The 22245-nt window shown below is 38.5% G+C and overlaps 2 protein-coding genes and 1 pseudogene across 5 annotated transcripts in view; 2 read left to right on the top strand and 1 right to left on the bottom strand.

Moving 5' to 3' along the window:
* Positions 1–22245, top strand: part of LOC149316735 (uncharacterized) — a 63146-nt gene that overhangs the window by 37666 nt on the left and 3235 nt on the right. For 3 of the 4 annotated variants that reach the window (XM_089516137.1, XM_089516136.1, XM_089516135.1), the window contains one exon: positions 3112–4111. The exons of the other annotated variant lie outside the window; for it this stretch is intronic. In XM_089516137.1, the coding sequence (XP_089372263.1) occupies positions 3112–3416 (305 nt within the window). In that variant the 3' untranslated portion in view covers positions 3417–4111. Of the gene's footprint in view, positions 1–3111; positions 4112–22245 lie in introns of those variants that run through there. 4 annotated transcript variants of the gene reach the window in all.
* The window catches only part of LOC149316734 (polyunsaturated fatty acid 5-lipoxygenase-like), a 43693-nt gene continuing 30312 nt past the window's right edge, over positions 8865–22245 (bottom strand). Inside the window, exons 10-14 of the mRNA XM_089516134.1 lie at positions 21162–21340; positions 17204–17325; positions 13390–13490; positions 11692–11862; positions 8865–10382 (exon numbers count right to left, since the gene is read on the bottom strand). Of these exons, the coding sequence (XP_089372260.1) occupies positions 10203–10382; positions 11692–11862; positions 13390–13490; positions 17204–17325; positions 21162–21340 (753 nt within the window). The 3' untranslated portion in view covers positions 8865–10202. The remainder of the gene's footprint in view (positions 10383–11691; positions 11863–13389; positions 13491–17203; positions 17326–21161; positions 21341–22245) is intronic.
* Positions 13199–13261, top strand: LOC149316736 (U6 spliceosomal RNA; annotated as a pseudogene).

The following is a 22245-nucleotide window of genomic DNA, read 5'->3' as shown; positions in this document are numbered from 1 at the left end:
CAAAACACTTTTTATTTTGAAATACAGTAGAAAGTTTTTAAAGAATGGGCTAGGGAGTGCTGTATTGTTTTAAACTGAACTGCTTTTATTGCTTTTTATCTTTTAAAATTGTGTTTTATTCTTTCTACGGAAGATTTGAATTGTTATAATACTGCAAATAGTTCAATTCTGTTTTAAAGTTTGTTTTTGGTATGTTCTTAATTGTACTTTTATTTTAAATTGTAAGCTGCTTTGAGTCCCAATTTTGGGAGAAAAGAGGGAGACAAATATAATAATGAATTTAATAAAAGTAAAACACTACCTAGAGAACCCAAAAGGAATCATGCAAAAGAACCTCAGATGCTTCTCTCTGCTATGAAGACTATGGCCTGTTACAGACTGCCAAAATAAAGCTGCTTCGGGTCTCTTTGGAGGTATGGTATTTAAATGATGCATGGGTCCTAAGAATCCGGAGGTTGCGCCAAAGCCACAATCCATTCCTAAGCACTGGAGTGCAGCTTTGGTGCAGCTTCCGGATTCTTAGGGTGCATGCATCATTTAAACAGCATACCTCCAAAGAGACCCAAAGCAGCTTTATTTTGGTAGTCTGTAACAGCCTGTGAGCCCGTACAGACAGGCCAAAATAAAGCTGCTTCTGGCCTCTTAGGATGCATGCATAATTTAAACAGCATACCTCCAAAGTGATCCAAAGTGATACGGACCCTATGTTGGGAAAACCATACGTCTAGTGCAAAATTTAACTTCTGACATATATGACTTCCATGCTATTCTAATGAGCAAAAACTTTCTTGTACAAGCAGACTAGAACAGAGTTGATTCTTTGCATAGCAAAAATAAGTGTTGAGTCTCTTTTAAATATTATGGGTAAAGTTTTACTTTTTAATACATGTACATATCTGCCTTTATTTGATATCCTAAAGAGGAGTTATTATTTCTAAAACCCATTTATCTACTTATAAACAAACATCTGTTATAGGTTTCCCATGTATTTTCAATACGCATCTGGACTCCTCTTCTTTTGGTTGCCTTGTCCAGCAACAAAAGGGAGTGAGATGACCTGGTCTCTTCTGCTATTGTAGTTGTGGCACAGAAACTTATCTCTGTATGCTTTAGATCCCAAGTAAGCTCTGAATATGAATGTACGGTATTTCTCTCCCTTTAAAAAGAACAGGAAGGGCACCTCAGTGTATATTATATTTTGTACTCTACCAAAGAATTGTTTTCGCCTGCTTTCACAAATTTTAGTCATGATTGCCACCGGGGCAATCCAAAGGATTTGACCTCTGGGCTCAATCTCAACAGTGAGGTGGCAATTACAACTCAGCTGTGAATAAACTGAGCTCCAAGGAGCATAGATGTGAACAGTTGAGGGGCAGTAGTGTTTAATTTTGGTGGTGTCAGTTTAACCACAGGAATAGTGAAAGGAGCAAAGTTGTGATTTCAGCATGTGCTTCTGCCTAGAAATTAGTAAAATAATTGGTCCTATGGTCCCTTTTTCTCCTGCTCACAGAGCTTCTGAGTAAGGGTGAGTAGAGATGGGCGGTGAAGGAATCAGACAGAGTAAGAAGGAAATATGAGGTGTGAGAAAGTGCTAGCAAGACTTGCTTAATTATGTGAATAACTTCATTTTTAAACTATTCTTCCTTTGCATATCTGTAGTTGGCAGGCAGCTAAAGTGAAATACCAAAGCAGGACACGTTTGAGCCAGGATAGCCAGTTCAGACTTAACAAGCAATTATGGTTATTGCAAACTAAAATTAATATGCCAATTTCAAACCCTAATTTTAGATTGTGGTTTGTGGCCCCAAAACAAACCACAATCATAGAATCCTAGAGTTGGAAGAGACCACAAGGGCCATCCAGTCTAACCCCCTCCATGTAGGAACTCACAGTCAAAGCATCCCTGACAGATGGCCATCCAGCCTCTGTTTAAAGACCTCCAGAGAAGGAGACTCCACCACTTGAGGGAGTGTGTTCCCCTGTCAAACAGCTCTCACTGTCACAAAGTTCCTCCTAATGTTGAAGTGGAATCTCTTTTCCTATAGCTTGCATCCATTGTTCCAAGTCCTATTCAGTAGAGCAGCAGAAAACAAGCTTGCTACATCCTCAGTATGACATCCCTTGAAATATTAAACAAGGCTGTCATATCACCTCTTAACCTTCTCTTTTCCAAGCTAAACATGCCCAGCTCACTGGCCAAATCAGTTGATTAGGACTAATTCAAACAAACAAACCCCAGTTGTTATACCTTAACTAAGTAATGTGTCCAAACATGGTATCTTATTCTCCAATAAAGATGTTGTGTTATGAACATGCAGACAAACTGATAAATAAAAATAAAAAATAAAAGTTAAATTGATGCAGGGACGTAGCCACGGGGGGTGGGTCCATGGGGTCTGGACCCTCCCTTCCGTTAGATACAATGAATGGTGTGTGCTGCTGCGCCGCCGTGCCCAAGCTCCATTTTAATGGTGGCACTTAGTCTGGACCCCCCCCCCCCCCTTCCCAAAATCATGGCTATGTCCCTGATTGATGTCCTCACCTTGCTGGCCAGAATGAAATAGGTGATATTATACTACCCTGAAGGCACCATATCCTGTCTGAGTGTTGAAGTGAAGCAGAGTCAGGGTTGGGTTATTACTTGGATGAAAGACCGCCAAGGAATCTCAGGTACTGTAGGCTATATTTCAGATGAATAGAGCACCTCTTCAGTATTCCTTGCCAAAGAAAACCATGTGAAATTCATGGAGTCGCCAGTTGATACGCACCTGAATAGCACACGCATATGCATTCATCATATGAAGTTAATGGCTTAGAGGCAGTGGCCAAAGGAGTGTTAGACTTTGCTTTTTGAGAAATTTCTTGGCCACTCATTACAAGTAAACGCAGCTGTATATATTCATGCAAAAGATGGAATGTGGCTTAATTTCTTTAGTGTTTACATTACTTATTTTAGTGCTATCCTGTTGTTTTTTCTTGTATTGTGATTTGAATCCTAATATAAATTTCTTCTCATATTCTAGACTCTAGGGGGTCTTGAATCTAAAGAGTTGAGCGTGTTGTCTAACAGAGGCACTGTATGCTAACTTTTTTAATGTAATTTTTCTCCAGGTATTTTAGAGTGGCCGTTTTGGACGAAACTAGTTGTTGTTGCCATTGGTTTCACTGGAGGAATTCTTTTCATGTACGTTCAGTGCAAAGTCTACATACAGCTTTGGAAAAGACTTAAGGCATACAACCGTGTAATATATGTACAGAACTGTCCAGAAACCAGCAAAAAGAACATGTTTGAAAAACCAATGTTAACTGAGTCAAATCTTGAAAATACAGATATCCTTGCAAGTCATCTTGCAGAAACTAACAGTTCACATTATGTAGAGCCTGAAGACTCCAGGGCAAACATTTTGCATATCTGACATACTCTTCTTTTTTCCCTCTCTTTCTATGAAGATCTGCACCAGCATTGTTCTCAACCATTTAAAATCAGCCAAGATTGAGCTGGTGGATTTTCTAAAATTTTACTAAACGCATTAAGATTACTGAGGCTGCAAATCTCAAGGTGACCTACAGAGAGGAGTACAAGATTGATGATACAATATGTAAATGAGGTGGAAACTTGAAAGAACAAATTTTTTCAAAGCTTGATCTCCAATTTTCTAGGGTTATGAATTAATGGAAATGTCTACTTCCTTTACTGTATGAGAGACATGGAGCTAAAACATGGAATTGTGTTTTAGCAGTATGTGAATGTTTGTGCTCATGTGTGTCTGTGTGTGTGCGTGTAAATATGAATGAACTTTCTGCACAAGACTAGTATAGTAGGGAGAAGCCTCCCCTCCCTCTAGACCTTTGAGACTCTAAGTCCTGTATAGATCTAGTATTACCACAACCATTTGCTAAAATGTGAGACTTTGCTTCATGTTGTGCAAAAGCATAGAGCACTTTTAATCATTTTTATTTTATAATAAATTTTAAAGAATCTTGTTTCAGTATGTTCCTTTGTATTATTGAAGACCTATTTGTACCACTTGCCTTAAGGAGAATGGTTTGTGAAGTCCTCCATCTTTCTTAAGCGTACAATAAATATTCTGGACATTTTGTCCTAAGAGCATATTTTGCAGACAGTATTGTTTGCACACATTAATTCTGTAAGATTATAAACACATTGAATGTTTCATGTAACCTGTACAGTGTTTCAGCGTTCTGAATGGTGTTTGTTAAAGGACACATCCATGGACCAGCCGTGTGATACAGTTTTGATTCCTTGTATAAATAAGAGGAAAGGGGATTTTGATGCATTTTAAAGTCATTTATTCTTCTGCATAAAGAATCATAGAGTTGGAAGAGACCGCAAGGGCCATCCAGTTCAACCCCCTGCCATGCAGGAACTCTCAGTAAAAGCATCTCCAGTGACAGATGGCCATCCAGCCTCTGTTTAAAGACCTCCAAGGAGGGAGACTCCACTACACTCCGAGGGAGTGTGTTCCATTGTTGAACAGCCCTTACTGTCAGGAAGTTCCTAAGGCTGTTGATGTGGGTGTCATTTTCATTTCCAAATTTCAAGCAACTTTAAGAATTGATGAATTGATTCTAGGTCATGTATTCAGTTAGTTTGTGTGTATGTGTTGTGATAAACACAAGTGTTAATCACAATAAGGTTGGATTGTTTGATTGGTTAATTGAACACACTGTCTAATGAGGTCATTAACATTCTCTAAGATCTTTAAAGGCTTCTCAGATACCTGATTTTGCCAAATTTTTTTTAATAGTCTAATTTTTCCCCAGTGTGCCAGGATCAAATGCCATTGGCTATATGTATATATTTCCTTTTCTGGAAGCTGGGTCCATGTACTACCCTTTGAGTAGCACTCATCTAAGCCATGATGCTTTGGAGAAAATGCACTTTCTGAACTGTTTTTAAGGCAACCCTGAGTAGAGTACATTGTAGTGAAGTTTCATATCTGTACTCTGATAACTATAGCTAGATTGTCTGTGTGGGAGGGAGATCTTGCAATTTTCATAAGGTTGTTTAGCTAATTGAGGGCTTTTGCTACTAAGAAAAGTAATAGCACCGAGGAAGGCTATAGGAGATAGGACAGATTTTTGATTCTGGAAGAAGTAGCAAGGCATAATATGTCATTGGATTTTGCCTACCTTATATCCTACACTACCTTATATCCTACACTAGACCGCAAACCTTTTAGGGAGAAAGCATTCCTCTCCCTCCCTGATAGAACACTATTTTCTGTTTATGACACTCTGTCTTATGTTATATTTATCACACATTCTCACTTCGTAAACTTCTCTCTCCTGTCCTTTCCCATATTTGCATTCTTTCTCTCTCTTGGTTTTGCACATTTCCATGTAAATTTTCTCTTGCTTATTCTCTTCTTTGTGTTGTTTTTCTCATACACATGCTTGCTTTCAACTTGAAATGTACCATTTCTTGCACACACACACACACACACACTTGAATTCATCTTCTCTTCTTGGAAACACACTGTGTGCCTCCTTCAAACTCCTCTGTGATCCATCTTACTATGCATTTGTTTCCTTTGCACATTCCTTAGGTTGTGTGTTCTTTTGAGAAAGAAATGGGACAGACAATTGGAAAACTACGAACAATCTAAATACTAGGAAATCATATCTTAAGGTCTTGGAGCTCTTGCGGAACTGGAAAAACTTACACAAAAAGTTAACTGGAGACATTAGCTGCAATTATGTACATCAGTGTACCAGGGATCTACTAATCTAGGCTGAGCCAACTTACTAAACCAAACGCCATTCCATGGTTTGTGAGAACAGGCAAGATTGGCAAAGCACCTGGCTACATCCCCTGTAGCCAGAAGCAAAACAATCACAGCAGTGCTGAAACCTCTGGAAGACTCCAGCGAATCTCAGTGCTGATGTCCCTGCCAGTCATAAACCTGGATGACTTCACAGCAATTTGGGTTCCTTTTATTAGCTACAATAATCATCACAGGGACACATGAATCAAACTTCCACCTGCTTGTAATATAGGAAATTATCACACCGGAAATCCACGCTGGGATAGATGCGGCTTGTAACTGTCTGGAACAGATCTTATCGCATGGCCGAGAGCCTGGGCAATAGACAGCCTGTATCCAACCTGGGCTTCTCTGGCTGTTTTTAATCAACAGGATTTTTCTGTTCTTGAAAAGCTGCCAAAGAAACCTGGGTTGGATATTGGCTGCCTACTGCCCGGGCTCCTGGCCATGCAGTAAGATCCATTCCACATGGTTACAACAAGCGTCTATCCTGGCACAATTTCCATAATCTCCATAGTCTCTACACATTGGTTGATTCTACTTTGTTATTCCTCATTTTTGTATTTGTACTTTTTGTTCAATTTTTTATTTTAAAAAATAAGGGATATAGTGTAGGCAAAATCCAATGATATATTAGGCCTTGCCACTTCTTCCAGAATCGGAAATCCATCCTTCTTCCTATAGCACCTGTTCAACTTAAAAACCTGTTCCAAAACAAAATAATTGGTGCAAGTTATAGATGCCACAGAGGACTGCAGTGACTGTGGAAGGAAGAAAAATCCTCATTCCACTGAATCTGGCTATCAGTACAACCTGTGATCTGGACCTTATACACCATAAACACATTTTACTTTAAACACTTGGAGGTATTTTGTGCATCCCTTCAACGGCATATTCAAAAGGTTAATGTATTTGGGAAACTTGCTTGGGAGGGCTTATTCACATCTTTTCCATTCAAGAAGGCATAATAATCACTCCTTGATTTAGGTTTATTTTTAAATATAATTTTATTCAAAAACAATGAACAAAGAATCAGAGAATTAACAGAATTGTCTCATAACAAGTCAACACCTGATAAATACTGGCTCTAAATAACCAGCAATCATCCTTTTGTTTTTGGAATACTGTAGTTTATTATGTTGGTTACATCACCTCCCAAGGGATGGAGTACAATGGTAGACTTTTCATGATCAGTTTACTTTGAAGAAATCAGCAATTTCATTTTTCTTGAATAACTTTTGAAAATCTCTACTGATAATCTGTAGACCATCCTTGTGTCTAAATACTGATACAATCCAATATCCTGCATCACACTACATTTTGCAATTTCATAACACTGAACCTACACTGCAGAAATGCAAGGAAGTCCTGCTGCCGAATTGCCTAGATGCACATGCAGGCATTGGCATGAGTGCTTTCAGGCACTTCTGATGCACATCAAGCAATCTTGCACTTTGTCACTTCCTAGCCAGTGTTGAAATATACATCATTGCCCATGTCACATTAGGCCATGGTGCACCAATCATTCCACCATGGTGCAAACATACCCTTACATTATAACATCATGTATATGTTGCACCATGGTGGAATGACTAATGCACCATGGCCTAATGTGCCATGGTCTCCTAAATGAAAGTGGTCACTGAAATAAGTACGGTCATTTGAGAATATGTAAGTCCCAAGCAATAATAGGCTATGAATTTACGTATCTGTTGCTCCTCTGTTCTGTTTCATATTATGGTCATTTACTTTGCACCACCAATTTTTCATTCAGAGCTAAATTCCATGTTCATCTCCACATACCCCCATGCCGATTTCATCTATCGGATGCCAACTTTTTGCTGTAGCTAGTTTCATTAGATATAGCAGTAAATAAATGCTTGTTACCAACATTTTTATTCACAAAAGGAAGAATAATAAAGGTGGGGTACAGACCGCCGCTTTGCGGCGGTCTGCCGCCGCCGCCAGTAGGTCCGCGGGGGAGCCGGAGCCTTCAGACGGCCCGACTCCCGCGCGGACCGAAAAAGAAGCTCCAAAATGGAGCTTCTTTTACCGTCGCGTTTGCGACGTAGCGAGGCGCCAGGGGCGCGCTCGCTACGTCACAAGCGGCGCGACGCGTACGGACGCTCAGCGTCCGATACGCAAAGATGGCGGCGCCCATGTGGAAGGGGCGCCGCCATCTTGTACGTATAGGATACGTACTAGGGTTAGGGGGGTGCGGAAGCACCGCCCCTTCCTAACCCTAGTACGTATTCTATACGTACTAAATGGCGGTATGTATCCCGCCAAAGACTACCATTGTGTTCAGTCCCTTGAGAGGAGATGTAACCAACATAATCAAGTATTCTAAAATGTTTCAGTTTTGGGCCTTATACATGAACATGAGAGCAACAGCATATTATTAAAATAATCTAAGGTCTGGTGAGACCATTCCTGAGATTGGCAGATGGATATTAGAGCTCGATTTGGCCCATCTTGCTGGTTGTATAAATGCTGAATTTCTAAACAAACTGATTTACAGATTGAATGTCTGCATTTATGTACTCAAATAAAACATCACTTTTAAAATCTGTTCACATTAACAAAACTTACTGTTAATTTGGTAGAAAATTCTGAAGGAAATTTTAGCTTGCTTTACCTTTCTTATTATGGTCTAAAATATGAGACAACTGTTGAACTAATGACTTCTAAGATCAAGGTACCCAAAATATACTCAGTTAAGTATGATTTGAAAAGGAAGGCAATTTATAAAATGCAATCTGTTAAAAATGGCATAGAATTGAAAATGGTTAGAATAGATAATTACACTGGTGCCTCGGGTTACGAAATTAATTCGTTCCGCCATCCCTTTCGTAACCCGAAAATTTCGTAACCCGAGAAGGCTTTCCGTTAGCACTGGAAAGCCTATAGCTGCACTTTGCAGCATTTGAATTTCGCGCCAAAATGAATTTCGTAACCCGAAAAATATTTCGTAACCCGAAACAGTTTTTGCCAATCCAACTTTTTCGTATCCCGGAAATTTCGTAACCCGATCATTTCGTATCCCGAGGTACCAGTGTACTTAACTTCAGCAATGATAGAACTGAAACTATGATTCTTACAGAATATTGAATGCCAAGATAGTTGCCACAGAGGGATCCACTCTGATGTTAACATGTTAGAGTCCTTTTTAATTCTTGCAGTGAGCATGAATGCTGATTAACTTGTAGTAAATCATCTTAAGAAAGGGTTAAGGAAAAGAAAAGAAAAGGTTTCTAAAAGGAGTCAATTGGCCAAGCAAAAGCAAAGAAGTTGCAAAAGAACAAAATACCTATTTTATGTTAGCAGTACATTTGCTATCATTTCTCTCACTTCTCTTGTCTATGCAGTATATTTATAATAACAGATCATCTTATCCAACTCTTCACACTAGTTTCTTCTACTTTCTTGTTGCACTCCAAGTGTGCTCCCTCCCCATTTTACTGCCACACAATACTGTGGAGATTATCACACAGAGGATAAGGACGGGGGTAAAGCAGAATTTTAAATACCGGTAGGTTGATAAAATTGGCTTCCACTGTAATGATTGTGTTGATCGTGTGATGAATCCCAGTGCTGTGTCCCAGTAGGTTACCATCCACATTAAAAGTTTTAAAAGCTTGTTTTTAAGCATCCTTTAAAAAGCTAAAGGAATCACACTAAGGGCAATTACACTTGTGGTGTGTGACGTCCTCAATAAATCACTTCCCCATCCTTATTAAAGGAGTTGTGCTTCCTCAGATAAGAAATAAAATAAAACTAATACTAAAATAATAAGAAAAAGAAGATGGTTGCAGCCCTAAGAAAACATGGGATGTTTGCAGATGGATGCTGTTGTGGGGAATATTGTAAAGTGTGAAGGTCTTTTGATAGATTTTTAAAGTGTGCTGGAATTGTGCGCGCACTCCATATAAAAATCATAATCGCAAAGAAGCTGAAGAAGTATTGCATTTCTCCAGATATGAACTCTTTCAGTTTTGTCGTCCCAACAGAAGTGTGTGAGAGAAAGCAATTCAGTTAAGACTCTCCCTACTTACAAAAGACGCTGTTAAGATAAAATAAAGAAGGGCCCAAAATAGTGCCCCTCCAGATGTTATTGGATGGGAGCTCCCATCACCCCTAGTAATTTTAGCAAATGAGGGATTATGGAAGTTGAAGTCCACTAACATCTGGGGGGGGGGGCACAGCTGCCCAACTCTGCCTTAGTTCTAACATAGTTCTATTGAATAGCAGTAGTAACTAATTATATCAGCAGATGTACATCTAATAGAAACCAAGGCCATTATACCATTCAGTACAGACTAAGCTCCAAAAGGCACTAATGCTAGATAATCTACCTTTAAATAATTTGTCATATAGGGACAGTTATTCCAGCTCACTACCACTGTCTTACTATCAGATTGCCACACTGTTAGGAATCTGATCTGGGGAAAGGTAATAGTAGGGGAGTTTTTTGTTCCTGTTCCGTTCAGTAATATCACTGGTAATATCATCAAGATTCTTCCGGAATTTCTTCATGGCCTCTTTCACTGGCTTCTCTATAAAGTGTTCATCTGGATACATCCCCAGAAACACCTGGTAGTAAAGTTGACACAAAAGATATTTGTTGTAAAAGATCTAAAAGAAGTCCCAAAAGTTAACCATGCCATTGCAAAAATGGTAACCTTCCCTTTCTGTGGTCTAATCCAATATAGAATATTGATTTTCCTGAGTTAAAATACTCCAGCATGTTTGCAATGCCTGTTTACAGATTCCCAGATTATGGAATGGCCTGCCGGAAGAGATCCATCACATTACCAGCTTAGACAGCTTTAAAAAGCTGTTAAGATGGATCTTTTGGGACAGGCCTTTCCTGAATAGATAACCAGCCACCAAAAATCTGACCTCCTATACCCCTGACTCTCGCCACAGGCACTGCTTTGATCTGTTAATTTTGTTTGTCATTTTAAGGTATGTTTTAAATAACGAATTGTTTAATTGTATTTTAGGGGGGGATTTGGGGATATGGGTCTGCGTTATTATTATTATTATTATTATTATTATTTCAGATGGTTGTGAAATGAATAACTAATGTTGCATGTTGCATCCTCTCTGCATGGGAGTTGCAAAGTAGGGATGTTGCAAAGGAGGGATTCAGTACCTCTGAATGTACACTCTCCTCCTGGCAGCTTCCAACTACAGGAGTACATTGCTACTGCCATTTGCTAAAGAGTAGGGCAAACTGTAGTTCTGAAGCTGGCATAGTGATCTGACGTTGCTCTCCCAGACTTCCAGCTGGGTATTGCCTGTGGGTCTCCCCCTCTCCACCCAACAAATGGTTGTAACAGTGTCCCCTGACCTTCCAAAGCTGCCTCCTGGGAGCAGAAGGGAAGCAGAAGTGTATGGCAGAATGCTATGTTCTTCGAGTCTTGGTGTTGGGTTCTGATATGGAAAGGCCAGTTATACGTATATTCTAGTCCTGCACAATCCATCTGTTTTAGGTAGGCCTCAGTCTTTCAGTCATGTAACTACTGTTAAATGAAGTATGTAGCAATTCCATATACTCCCAGCTGGGTGCAGTCTCATATACCTGTATCACATACTCAGGAGCATAAGGAGCAGCCTGGAAGAATATCCCACATGTAGACAAGACAACTTTGCCTAGTCTGGTGCAAGACCCTAGCAGGCGCAGGGATACAAATGTCTGGACTCCAGAGAAGTCCCCTAGCACTACTTTTGGTGCCCACAGTTACAACTCTCTGGAGGTGCCCTTGCTAGGGACATTAACAAGACTTAAATCTTGGCCAACTCCTCAAAATGATGCAAAGTGCTAATTTGGGTTTTATATATAATTAATGAGATATATAAAAGTAAGCATCTTATAAGAGAGAAAGGTTTCACTCACTTCATTTTCCTGAAACTGACTTAAGGCCCAGACAGCACCAAGATGCCAACAAGAGCGTCCCCTGTCTGGTAAACTCTCAATGATATACTCAATGGTAACACTCCCCTTTTTTGTAGGTGGTGGGCAGCGCATAGTTGGAGGGGCATTAGGAATCCAGGAACACCAGTCATACTGAAAAATAAGAAGATTAAGGCCAGTAAGATTAAACCTTACTAGGAATGAGGAAATTAAGCAAAGCAGCAACAGAACGATGATGGCTAAGAGGTAATCTTCTTCAACTTGAGTTGCAAGACTCACAATTTAGCTGGTGTATATTAAGGGAGCAAGGGTAATTCTGTATGGTCTAAAATTAGGGTCAGGGTAGGGATGCCATAATTGTCCACTAAAACCTGGGACAAAATGTAGGACAAAATCTAGACCAAACTGTAGGACAACTGCTGCACAAAACTCAGCCCAAAATGTAGGACATTTAAGGCCCTCCCTTTTTCTTAAATGCCCTACATTTTGGGCTGAGTTTTGTCAATTATGGCAACCCTAGTTCAGGGTCAATTTAGTGGACAATTATGGCAACCCTAGGTCAGGGTCAAAGTCAAAACCTATGAAATAAAAAAATTGATCCTCCTGATATCATATGATTTTTCCAAAGGATGATTCTCAAACCACCCTCACATCCGAGACCTTTAGCTCTATAAAATGAACCACAGCAATCACATACAGTTGTCCCTCCTTATCCATGGATTTTTTTATCCACAGATTCAAGCATCCATGGCTTGAAAATATTCCAAAAAAGTATAAATTCCAAATAGCAACTCTTGATTTTCCATTTTATATAAGGGACACCATTTTGCTGTGCCATTATAGTTAATAAGACTTGAGCATCCACAGATTTTGTTATCCACAGGAGCTCCTGGAACAAGGGCCCACTGTATTTGTCACATTGTGGCACCACAGTGGTTCAAAATCATGAATCTGAGACACAGATCTTCATGGACCAAGGTATGATAAAATGTCTCTATTAGATTCCCATGCTTTTGCACCCTAGTTGCACCTTAATGTACAGAATCCATGACTTTTGTTGTTCACTCTGTGTCTAGGGTTGGCAATCAGAATTTGGGTGTATACCAGGTGCTATAGCCAAATATTTAACAAGAAGGAACTGGCAAAACCACCACTGAGTATTCCTTGCCTAAGAAAACCCTATGAATTTAATTAGGCCACCATAAGATGACAGGTGACTTGAAGACATATGCATACATATGTTTTCTTCATCCTATCACAACACTGATTGCTACCAGTCAGAAAAACTAATAGCAAGATGACATCACTTCATGAAGTTCCAGCTGAACTTATGGAGGAGACAGCATCTCAGATATATCTCTGTATTTCCCCCCTCTTCTCTGTTCATTGAAGTCCATCTACATTTCCTTTGTTGCATTCTTACTTCTGCCCTTTTCCTAGAACGCCACCTCCAGCTTACTTCCAGTTTTTATTTCCTGTCCAAAAACATTTTCTTTTCTTCGGCAGCACTTATACTAAAATTGGAACGATACAGAGAAGATTAGCATGGCCCTCTTTGGTTAGCCTTTTCTGTGCTTTCTGATAGCAGATAATCTGACACTTTTCCATTTCTGATATTCCTTTGCCAAACCCTATCGTATTGAAAGCCCAGGTACAGAATTACTTCAAGATAAACCAGACCTGACCAAAATTTACAGCTGCGTGTTGTGCTGATGTTGTGAATATCGCTACAGTAAGATATTCTGACAGCTTCTCCCGTGTCTTGATTGTTTTAGGAAATCCTGAAAGGCAGAGGAAAAGCCTAAATTAATAAGTTTAAATGAAAGGATCCAAATTGTTCTGAGTTTTTAAAAAACAAAATAACATTTCGTTTTCACAATCTCATGACGAAGACAAACAGGTTATGGGTTTGAACAGAACAGAACAGAATTTGAGAACAAAATAAATTTAGAAGATGTTCATATGATAGCCATATTATATACATTGTTTTTTCTGACCCTTTGCCTCAGAATTAATGGTGTGGCAATGGCGCAACTGCGGAAGTAAAGCACAGACTCCTCAGGCCTCGTGTTTCCTGGCAAAAAAGGAAGGTGAACTATCTTTCTTGGAGGCTTCTAGGAGCAGCAATTAACATTTCAAATAGTTGCAGTGACTTCCTGCATTTTTAAAGGTAGAAAACACACCAGAAGTGGACTTTTGTCCAGGTCTGCCCCATCCACCCTACTTTTATTCTTGTCCCCCCCTTCTGTTTTTGTTGGTGTATTTTTGCATTTTTAGAAGACTGAGTTTCAGGGGTAGAAGACTGGCTCTTCTACCCCTGAAACTCCAGACCTACTCAGACTGCCCATGTAACATGATAAAAAGTTCAGGGAGTTGCAGAAGCCAGAAGAGTGTTATTCAAAAATGAGACTACAGTTGGCCCTTCTTATACATGGATTTTTTATACACGGATTTAAGCATACACGGTTTGAAAATGTTCCAAAAAAGTATAAATTTACCTTGATGTTCCATTTTTTATTAGGGACACCATTTTGCTATGTCATTATATTTAATGGGACTTGAGCATACACGGATTTTGTTATACACGGGGGATCTTGGAACCAAAGCCCAGCGTATAACAAGGGTCCACTGTACTATGTGGGCAAAATAGTAATTGTCTCCCAGGGAAAGTCACTATTGTGCAGTTGTGAACAGCACCACCTACAGTCTTCTGGACTCAGTCTTTCTCCAAATTGTACTAGCGGATACAGTTAGTATATATATGGCTTTTAAGAATCACTTATGCTAAATTAAAGACTTTAAATTAAAGATTCCCAACTGGAGTAGATTCATTGAATCAACTACTGAATGGTAAAGGAATTTATGAAAAACCCATTGATTCAATAGATCAGGACTAGCAAATGGATTTAGGTCAATGTATCCAAGAAACTTGTGATATTAATTTGAATACAGTGGACCCTTGTTATACGCTGGGGTTTGGTTCCAAGATCCCCCGTGTATAACAAAATCCGTGTATGCTCAAGTCCCATTCAATATAATGGCATAGCAAAATGGTGTCCCTTATAAAAAATGGAAAAATCAAGGTTTGATATATAGAATTTATACTTTTTTTGAACATATTCAAACCGTGTATGCTTGAATCCGTGTATAAAAAATCCGTGTATAAGAAGGGCCAACTGTACTGGCCTATTTTTTCAGAGCACATGTTGGTTCCATTAGCAGACTCATGCAACATATTTATTCTGAACAGTCACAGCTCTGGTTTGCATGATCTGACAGGATGGAAACAAAGGCAAAGACATGGCACTGGGATTCCAGCTATACTCTGGAAAATCATGATACACACAACACAATTATATCATGCACCAGCTACAAAGGTCTAGGGAAACCTTTTGTGGATTAATTTTTAAAAATGTTGAAACATATGAGTGAAATATTTTACAGTGGTAATTTATGCTGTAATAATATAGGCTAACAGCAACTGTGACAAATGTCCCAAATCCAAGACTAAAATGTTGTAACCATATTAGAAATTTTTATAAATTAGCCATAGCCTGCGGGGATATTCCTAAACGGCTATCCCCACAAGAAGTTTTTTTTACAGGAAATAACATGAGAAACTGGTTGACTTATGGTGATCTATTAGAGAAAAAATAAAGTGGAATATTAAACAGTTAAAAAAATTAGAGGAAGAAGGCTTTAAATTACAGTGGTTGACGTATTATTACCAATTAAAGGAAAGCTTTCAAGAAGATAACATAAGTTATTGTTTTGAACAGAATAGAACAGAATTTGAGAACATAATAAATTTGGGAAATGATCATATTATAGCCAAATTATATAAATTGTTATTAAAATTTAGTACAGAAAAGGAACAGTTAAGGAATGGATGATCCACTGGGCAAATAATATAGGATATAAGATTCAGATGAATCAGTGGGAGAAGGTCTGGACCAGAGAATTGAAGTTCACATGTTGTTATGACCTAAATGAAAATTACTATAAAATGTTTTAAGGTGGTATCTGAGGTGGAAATGTATATGGGAATAATGAATAAATACTGGAAATGCCACCAAAAGGTTGGAACATTTTACCATCATTGGTGGACGTGTAAAAAAACTTGAAAGTTTTAGTTAACAATAGCCTCTGTTGAACAAAAGATCTTGGGGAAAGACATGAGCTAGACCTGACCTATATTTGCTAAATATGATTGATTTTGAAAATAAAATGGAAAGAGAATATAAAATCTTATTATATTATATGATTGTGGCTGCAAGGTCAATTTATGCCAAAAACTGAAAAAAAGAAGAAATACCGAGTACTTCAGAATGGCTACAAAAGATTATGGACTTTGCCAAACTAGCAAAACTAACTAATTTAGTAAATGGTAATGGTACTGATATTTTTTAAAGAAACCTTTTATGGATTGTGTTAAAGATGTAAGAGGAGGCATAGTATTAATAGGATTTGATGTATAAGTAATTCTTAAAGAGGGCAGAGGAGGGGGGAACAAATAGAGAGTGAAGGGGGAAAATCTTATTTTACTTTCTTTAATCTTCTCTTTCTGTCTCTTCATTTCTTTGTCTTTTAGGTAGACAAATGTATATAAAACTGCAAGACAGAAGAATGGGAAGCAATACATTTCACAGGGTGGAGGGTTAATGGGTGACTGAATGAACGCATTTTCATTTGTGTTAATTTTGGGTTTAACAGGTTTCTTCCTTTTTTCTCTCTTTCCTTTTTCTTTCCCTTTTTCTTTTAAAGTTTGTTTTATTTTGTTTATGTTTTTGTATTTGTCCTTTGGTATTGTATTGGCTTAGTACTGTATCAAAAATCAATTAATAATTTTTTAAAAAATTAATTGGGAGAAGAATGGGGCGAGGAACATTATCATCTTTAGAATACTGAACATTTCCCAGTTAAATAGTATGATAGCAGCTGAATGTGAGAAGTAATATACTTGGCTTCAGATGGATCAACTCAATCAAGGAAGCCACAGCCCTGAGTTTGCAAGACCTGTGCAGGGCTGCTGATGACATGGGGACTTCGAGGTCACTCATTCATAGGGTCTCCATATGTCAAAGTTGACTTGATAGCAGTTAACAACAAACATTTTAGAGAGATTGAGAGAAGCTAATTGATTATTGAAAATCTTATACCTCTTTTAATACAACGATTCAGAACATATATACGGTACATGATTAAATATTAATGTCTGTTCAGTGTTTTCATTAATACACTTTGATGTATGACAGTTATCAGTATTTGTTATTTATAGTTAACTAAATGCCTAAAGTTCTGGGAAGTCTTGTACAATATTCCATCTATTTCAGTTTTCTTCCATAATTCCTTTCCTTTCAGGAAAAGAAGGGAGTTATTAGCCAGAATTTTTTCTGTCTCTCTAAGGCCAATTGACCCACTTGGTGTTAAAGGGGGAAACTATAATTTACACACTGGGCAGCATTGCAGGACAGATGATCTAGTTCAACCTCACCTGAAGCCTTGTTGCCTCTCATCCCATAGATATAAACGTCCTTCACAAAGGCCTGGAGCTCCACATCTTCACACACTCTCTCTTCACTCTCATAATAGATGTTGATAACATCTGTCACAAAGCTGTAGGAAACAGCAAGGGAAGTTAGCAAAATGTCTATGGTCATCTATGACTTGCACTATCAACTGTGTTTTGCTCTATTAACTCTCTCTCTCTCTCTCTTGCTCTCTCTGTGTGTGTGTGTGTGTGTGTGTGAGTGAGTGAGAGAGAGAGAGAGAGAGAGAGAGAGCATTTATATGTACAAAGTGATAATTAGTCATAACATCTTCCAAACATTCAAAGTGTTCAATGAGATGCTGGTGGTGTTGGTGCCAAGCTAGTTGCTGCCACCAAAGTCAAAGGCTAACAAATATTGACTCTGAGGGCAGAAGGATAGTAGATTGCCCATGCAAACTTGAGTGCTGAACAACACAAACTATGCTGGACTAGTGCAGAGAAGCTATGAAAACCTATCCTTTACTGGCTTTAAAAGCCTGTTCTCAAAGTAGGGCCTAAAGTCTGAACAAATGAATGTCTTTAGTGAATCCTTGACCATACTGACAGAATTCAATAACAGGCTCTTTACCCACGCTCTGTATACTCTGCATGCATCCACCAATGGGAGAGAGTTTATTTCTGAAGATTCATGTACATAATCTTTACATTTCTCTATAAATGTCTTTGAAACCGAACTCCTGAAAGCATGCAAAAACATGTTAAGAGTACTCAAAAACACAAGGAAGCCAAAAGTGTCAAAACAGATATATAAAAAAGAAGAGATAATAAAAAGTGAAAAATATGAAGCAGCTAATACTATGTGGAGGTAGCAAGAGAGAACACTTCAGATGCTGATGAACCGGGAAGGGCAGCTATGAAAGAACTTGACAAGATCCTAAAGTGCAAAGATATAACTCTGAACACTAAAGAGAGGATTTTCCAAGCCACTGCACTCCCAATTAACATTTATGGATGTGAGAGCTGGACAATTAAGAAACAAGATAGGAAGAAAATCAATTCATATGAGATGTGGTGCTGGAGAAGAGTGCTGAGGATCCCATGGGCAGCCAAGAAGTCAAACAAATGGGTCCTAGAACAGATCATGCCTGAACTCTCTTTGGAAGGCAGGATGACTAAATTGAGACTGTTGTACTTTAGTCACATACGCATAATGAGGAGGCATGATTAATTAGAAAAGATTACGATGCTGGAAAGGTAGAGGGTGGTAGAAAGAGAGGAAGACTACATGCCAGATGGTTAGACTCGATCAGGGAAGCCATGGGCAGTGGAGGACAGGGAATCCTGGAGGTATCTATCTCATCTGCAGGGTCGCCATGAGTCGAGGTCGATTTGAGGGCAGTTAACAACAACAAACAATCATAGTAAAGAAGATTTACAAGAAATTAGAAAGATCCCCACATCAATTGTCTTTTTAAAATAAACTCAGTCCAGATTAGTCTCCTTCTACATTAACAGATTACAGTGTAGAAGTATATCAAAGACAAATAGGTAATATTATACTATGGGGAAAAGCAGGATTACCAATATTACAAATTCTCTTTAAGGACGCAGTCTTGCAAACTTATTCTCAAATTTGGCATAAAATTTATAATGGACAATTACCTCTGTTTCAGTATTTGGAGGCACAACAGTTGTTACTCGGTTATTCAGAAAATATAGTTATTTGAGAGACTGTAAAGAATTATATAAATTACTTTTCAGGAAAGAACAAATCAAAATACTGAGAAACGTGTGTATGATTTTAGGTTGTTTTTTTTATATACAAACCTTTTTCATGCATTTCCAGAGTTCTGCAGCCATGATTTCTGCCTTTAAAAAAACTTAAATTAAGGCTAGAGATCTCCTAAATTGCACAAAAAACTGGAAAAAATATAAAATAAAAAGACTAGCAAGGGGAAGGAATGAATTACATTGGGCCAGAATTCAAGAGAAAGCTTTTGTGAATTTCAGATTCTGCAAATGTTGAGTACAATCTACTCGAAAGCTACTGTTATTTGTTGGAGATGTGAAGCAGCAGATAAAAAATATTTATCACATATTTCTAGACTATGGGAATTAAAAGGTAAAAAAAAATGAATTCAGAGAGAGAGGGAGACGGAGACAAAGGGAATCATATAATTATGTGAGAATACTGGGTCAATATCAATAAAATGCACTAAAATGATTGAATTCTTTTTTTGGATCATATATAGTACAAACATTTTGCCAGATGAAAATATTTAAATAATATGTATCAACTCTGCAACTCTGGGAGCAATGAGCTTATCCATCACTTTCATTAATTATTGGGAGAGTTTGTTGAGACCCAAAGACACTTCATGATGGAATAGCACATGCCATATATAGCAATTTTTTTCTTGCAACAAACATAAAATAAAAAGAGCCAGCCCATATTATTATATTTCTATGTGCTTCTTAAATTATGCAACCAACTCCACTCTAGGCAAAAATACAATGGGAGCCATCAAATTCAAAGTTAAACACAATTAAGCCAAAGCCCATTCTAGGAATTATTTTAAGGGCAATTAATTAGGTTTTTAGCTTTCAAAATGAGTTGCTGTGGTTCACACTTTGTGAGCTAGATGTAGGAAACACTGCTGCAACATCAGCATAATTGTGATAACTGCAACTGCAACAAAAATGGGAAGTGGCCCAGAGAGAAATACAGAAGAGGAAGAGCAAGCTTACAAGGTTTTGCATCATTCATGCTTTGCTCTTAATAAAAGTGAAGAACTAGCACAGATAAATGAAAAGGCTGCAAACAAGTTACTCACTTTTTCAGCCATATTGCAACAGGTCTAACTGATCTGTTCTTAACTAGAGTAGGCCTTGCAGGGAATTTAACAAGTTATTAGTCATGATATGGATATGGAGTGAGGTGTTTATTGTGAGAGGTTGTTGATCACATTCGTTTGTGCTGAAATAACTGGGGGTTATGCCTGGCTCAAGTATACCCAAAGTTATTTCCCTGGGAAAGCAGGCAGAAGAAATAAGGAGGGGGTGGCATGTGAAACAAGAGGAACAAGGTTGTTTTTGTAGCAAATGAGAAAATAGCCCACCAATGATTTGAAATTGTATGTGTGGTGTAGTGGTTTGAATGTTGCACTACAGCTATGGAGGATCAGGGTTTGATTCCCCACTCGGCCATGAAATTCACTGGGTGACCTTGGATAAGACACATGCTCTCAGCCTCAGGCAAAGGCAATGGCAAACGTATGAACAAATCTTGCCAAGTCGGAAAGAACTTGAAGGCATACAACAACAACAACAACACTTGTTATTTACTTCTGAGAATAAATGTCTCTGGTATAAAGCTATAGTTTTCTGAGTTTACCACTGAATCCTGAAATTCTTGAACTTGGGGAGGCACTGGTTTTGACAGTAAAAGAGCAAAAAGATACAAAAGGAGATTGTTATATAAAGGATGAACCCAACTTCCACAATATGCTCCAAATGTTATTAGAAGTGAAATGCCACAACCAAACCACTCTCCAAAGACTCTGGAGTTTATCAGACAAGGGAAATTGGAAGTATAATCCAATGACAATCTGAATGCAATTATGGGGTTTAATGTTATTGCGTGATAACCCACTACACGCAAATTCGGGCAATGGGAAGTCAGTCCGAACACAATCATGTGGTTTCACTTTATTGCGTGATAGAGTGCCACACACAAATTCGGGCAATGGCATGCTGTTTTCGGGCAACAGGAAGCCAGTTCGAATGCAATGCGTATTCACGTAATTGCGCTAAACTAGCGACTCTAAGTGAATGTGTTCTGGCCCCACTTTCTTTTCATTCGAATTTAAGAGAAATTTCTCCAGTCTGATAAACTCCTCTGTCATTTTGTTATTGCTCTCCAGAGTCTATATAACAGACATTATTTCAGGAAGCCTCATACCTCCTTATTGCTTCCCACACCTTGAGACCATCATCTCGATAGTAGTAGTACGGAATATCTTCGTAACTTTCCATGTGTCGTGCCCTGATTTCTTCAGGAAAGCAGAGGGAACTGTAGGTGATTTGCTTCATTGCTCGCTGAACCATCTGCACATGTCCGCCTCCTCCAGTAGCATTTGCCTTTGGCGCCCCCCCAAAATGGTACACAGTATTAATCAAAGGCAATTTCATGGTTGTGCAAATAAATGCTCGTAATAGTGGTTAGACTCCCTTAAGAGCCGTTAAACCAATCCTCCAAAGAAATAAGAATGAAAGTGATTCTTCTCAACTAGAAAATAAGTTTCTAATGTGACTTTTTTTTGGGGGGAGGGCTGAAATGCAGAAGAGAATGGTACCCAGTTTCTTGCAAGGCAAACTTTGAAGACTGCAGTTTTCTGGCTCTATTTCAATTTGGTTTCTGCCTTGTTAGAGTTGAGGCTCCAATTCTAAACATGATTCCTAGACAACATGTTTCACTGAACAGATACAAATAAGCATGCATGAGACTGTCTCAGCCACATGGATAGATCTTCACAAAGAAAGAGACTGAGAGAGCATGACCTTATTGATTATCTTGGATCTCTTAGTGTGTTTTGGAACCATTTTATGTAATGGGGGCAGAGGGGGGCTTTCTTTCAGGATTAGAAGAGCTGCTTCATGGTGGTTTTGCTCCTTCCTGGAAGACCGATTTGAGAATTTGAAAACAGAATACTATTCCGCTTTACAGAAATTAATTTATAGTTCAGTATTCAATATAGTTTAGTATTCAGCTTTAAGAAGGTTGTGGTTTCAATTTTATCTCATGGACAGGTTTAATGAGCCTCCAAGAACAGTGTCTTTCTTCTAACAGCAGTACAATATATTATAGAACTGACTTCAAAGGAAAGTTTTAAAATTATCCCTGATTGATAAGTTAAAACCTTCTGTTTCAGTTGGTAGTGCAGTGGCGCAGTGGTTAAATGCCTGTACTACAGCCACTCACTCACAAACCATAAAGTTGGGAGTTCAATACCAGCAAAAGGGCTCAAGTTCGACTCAGGCTTGGA

The sequence above is a fragment of the Sceloporus occidentalis genome, unplaced genomic scaffold, assembly GCF_023333645.1.
Source record: "Sceloporus occidentalis isolate IW3139 unplaced genomic scaffold, rSceOcc1.0.p SCAF_3, whole genome shotgun sequence".
Classification (NCBI taxonomy): Eukaryota; Metazoa; Chordata; class Lepidosauria; order Squamata; family Phrynosomatidae; genus Sceloporus; species Sceloporus occidentalis.
Note: the sequence above shows the minus strand (reverse complement) of the source record. Positions and strands in the feature narration are given on the sequence as shown.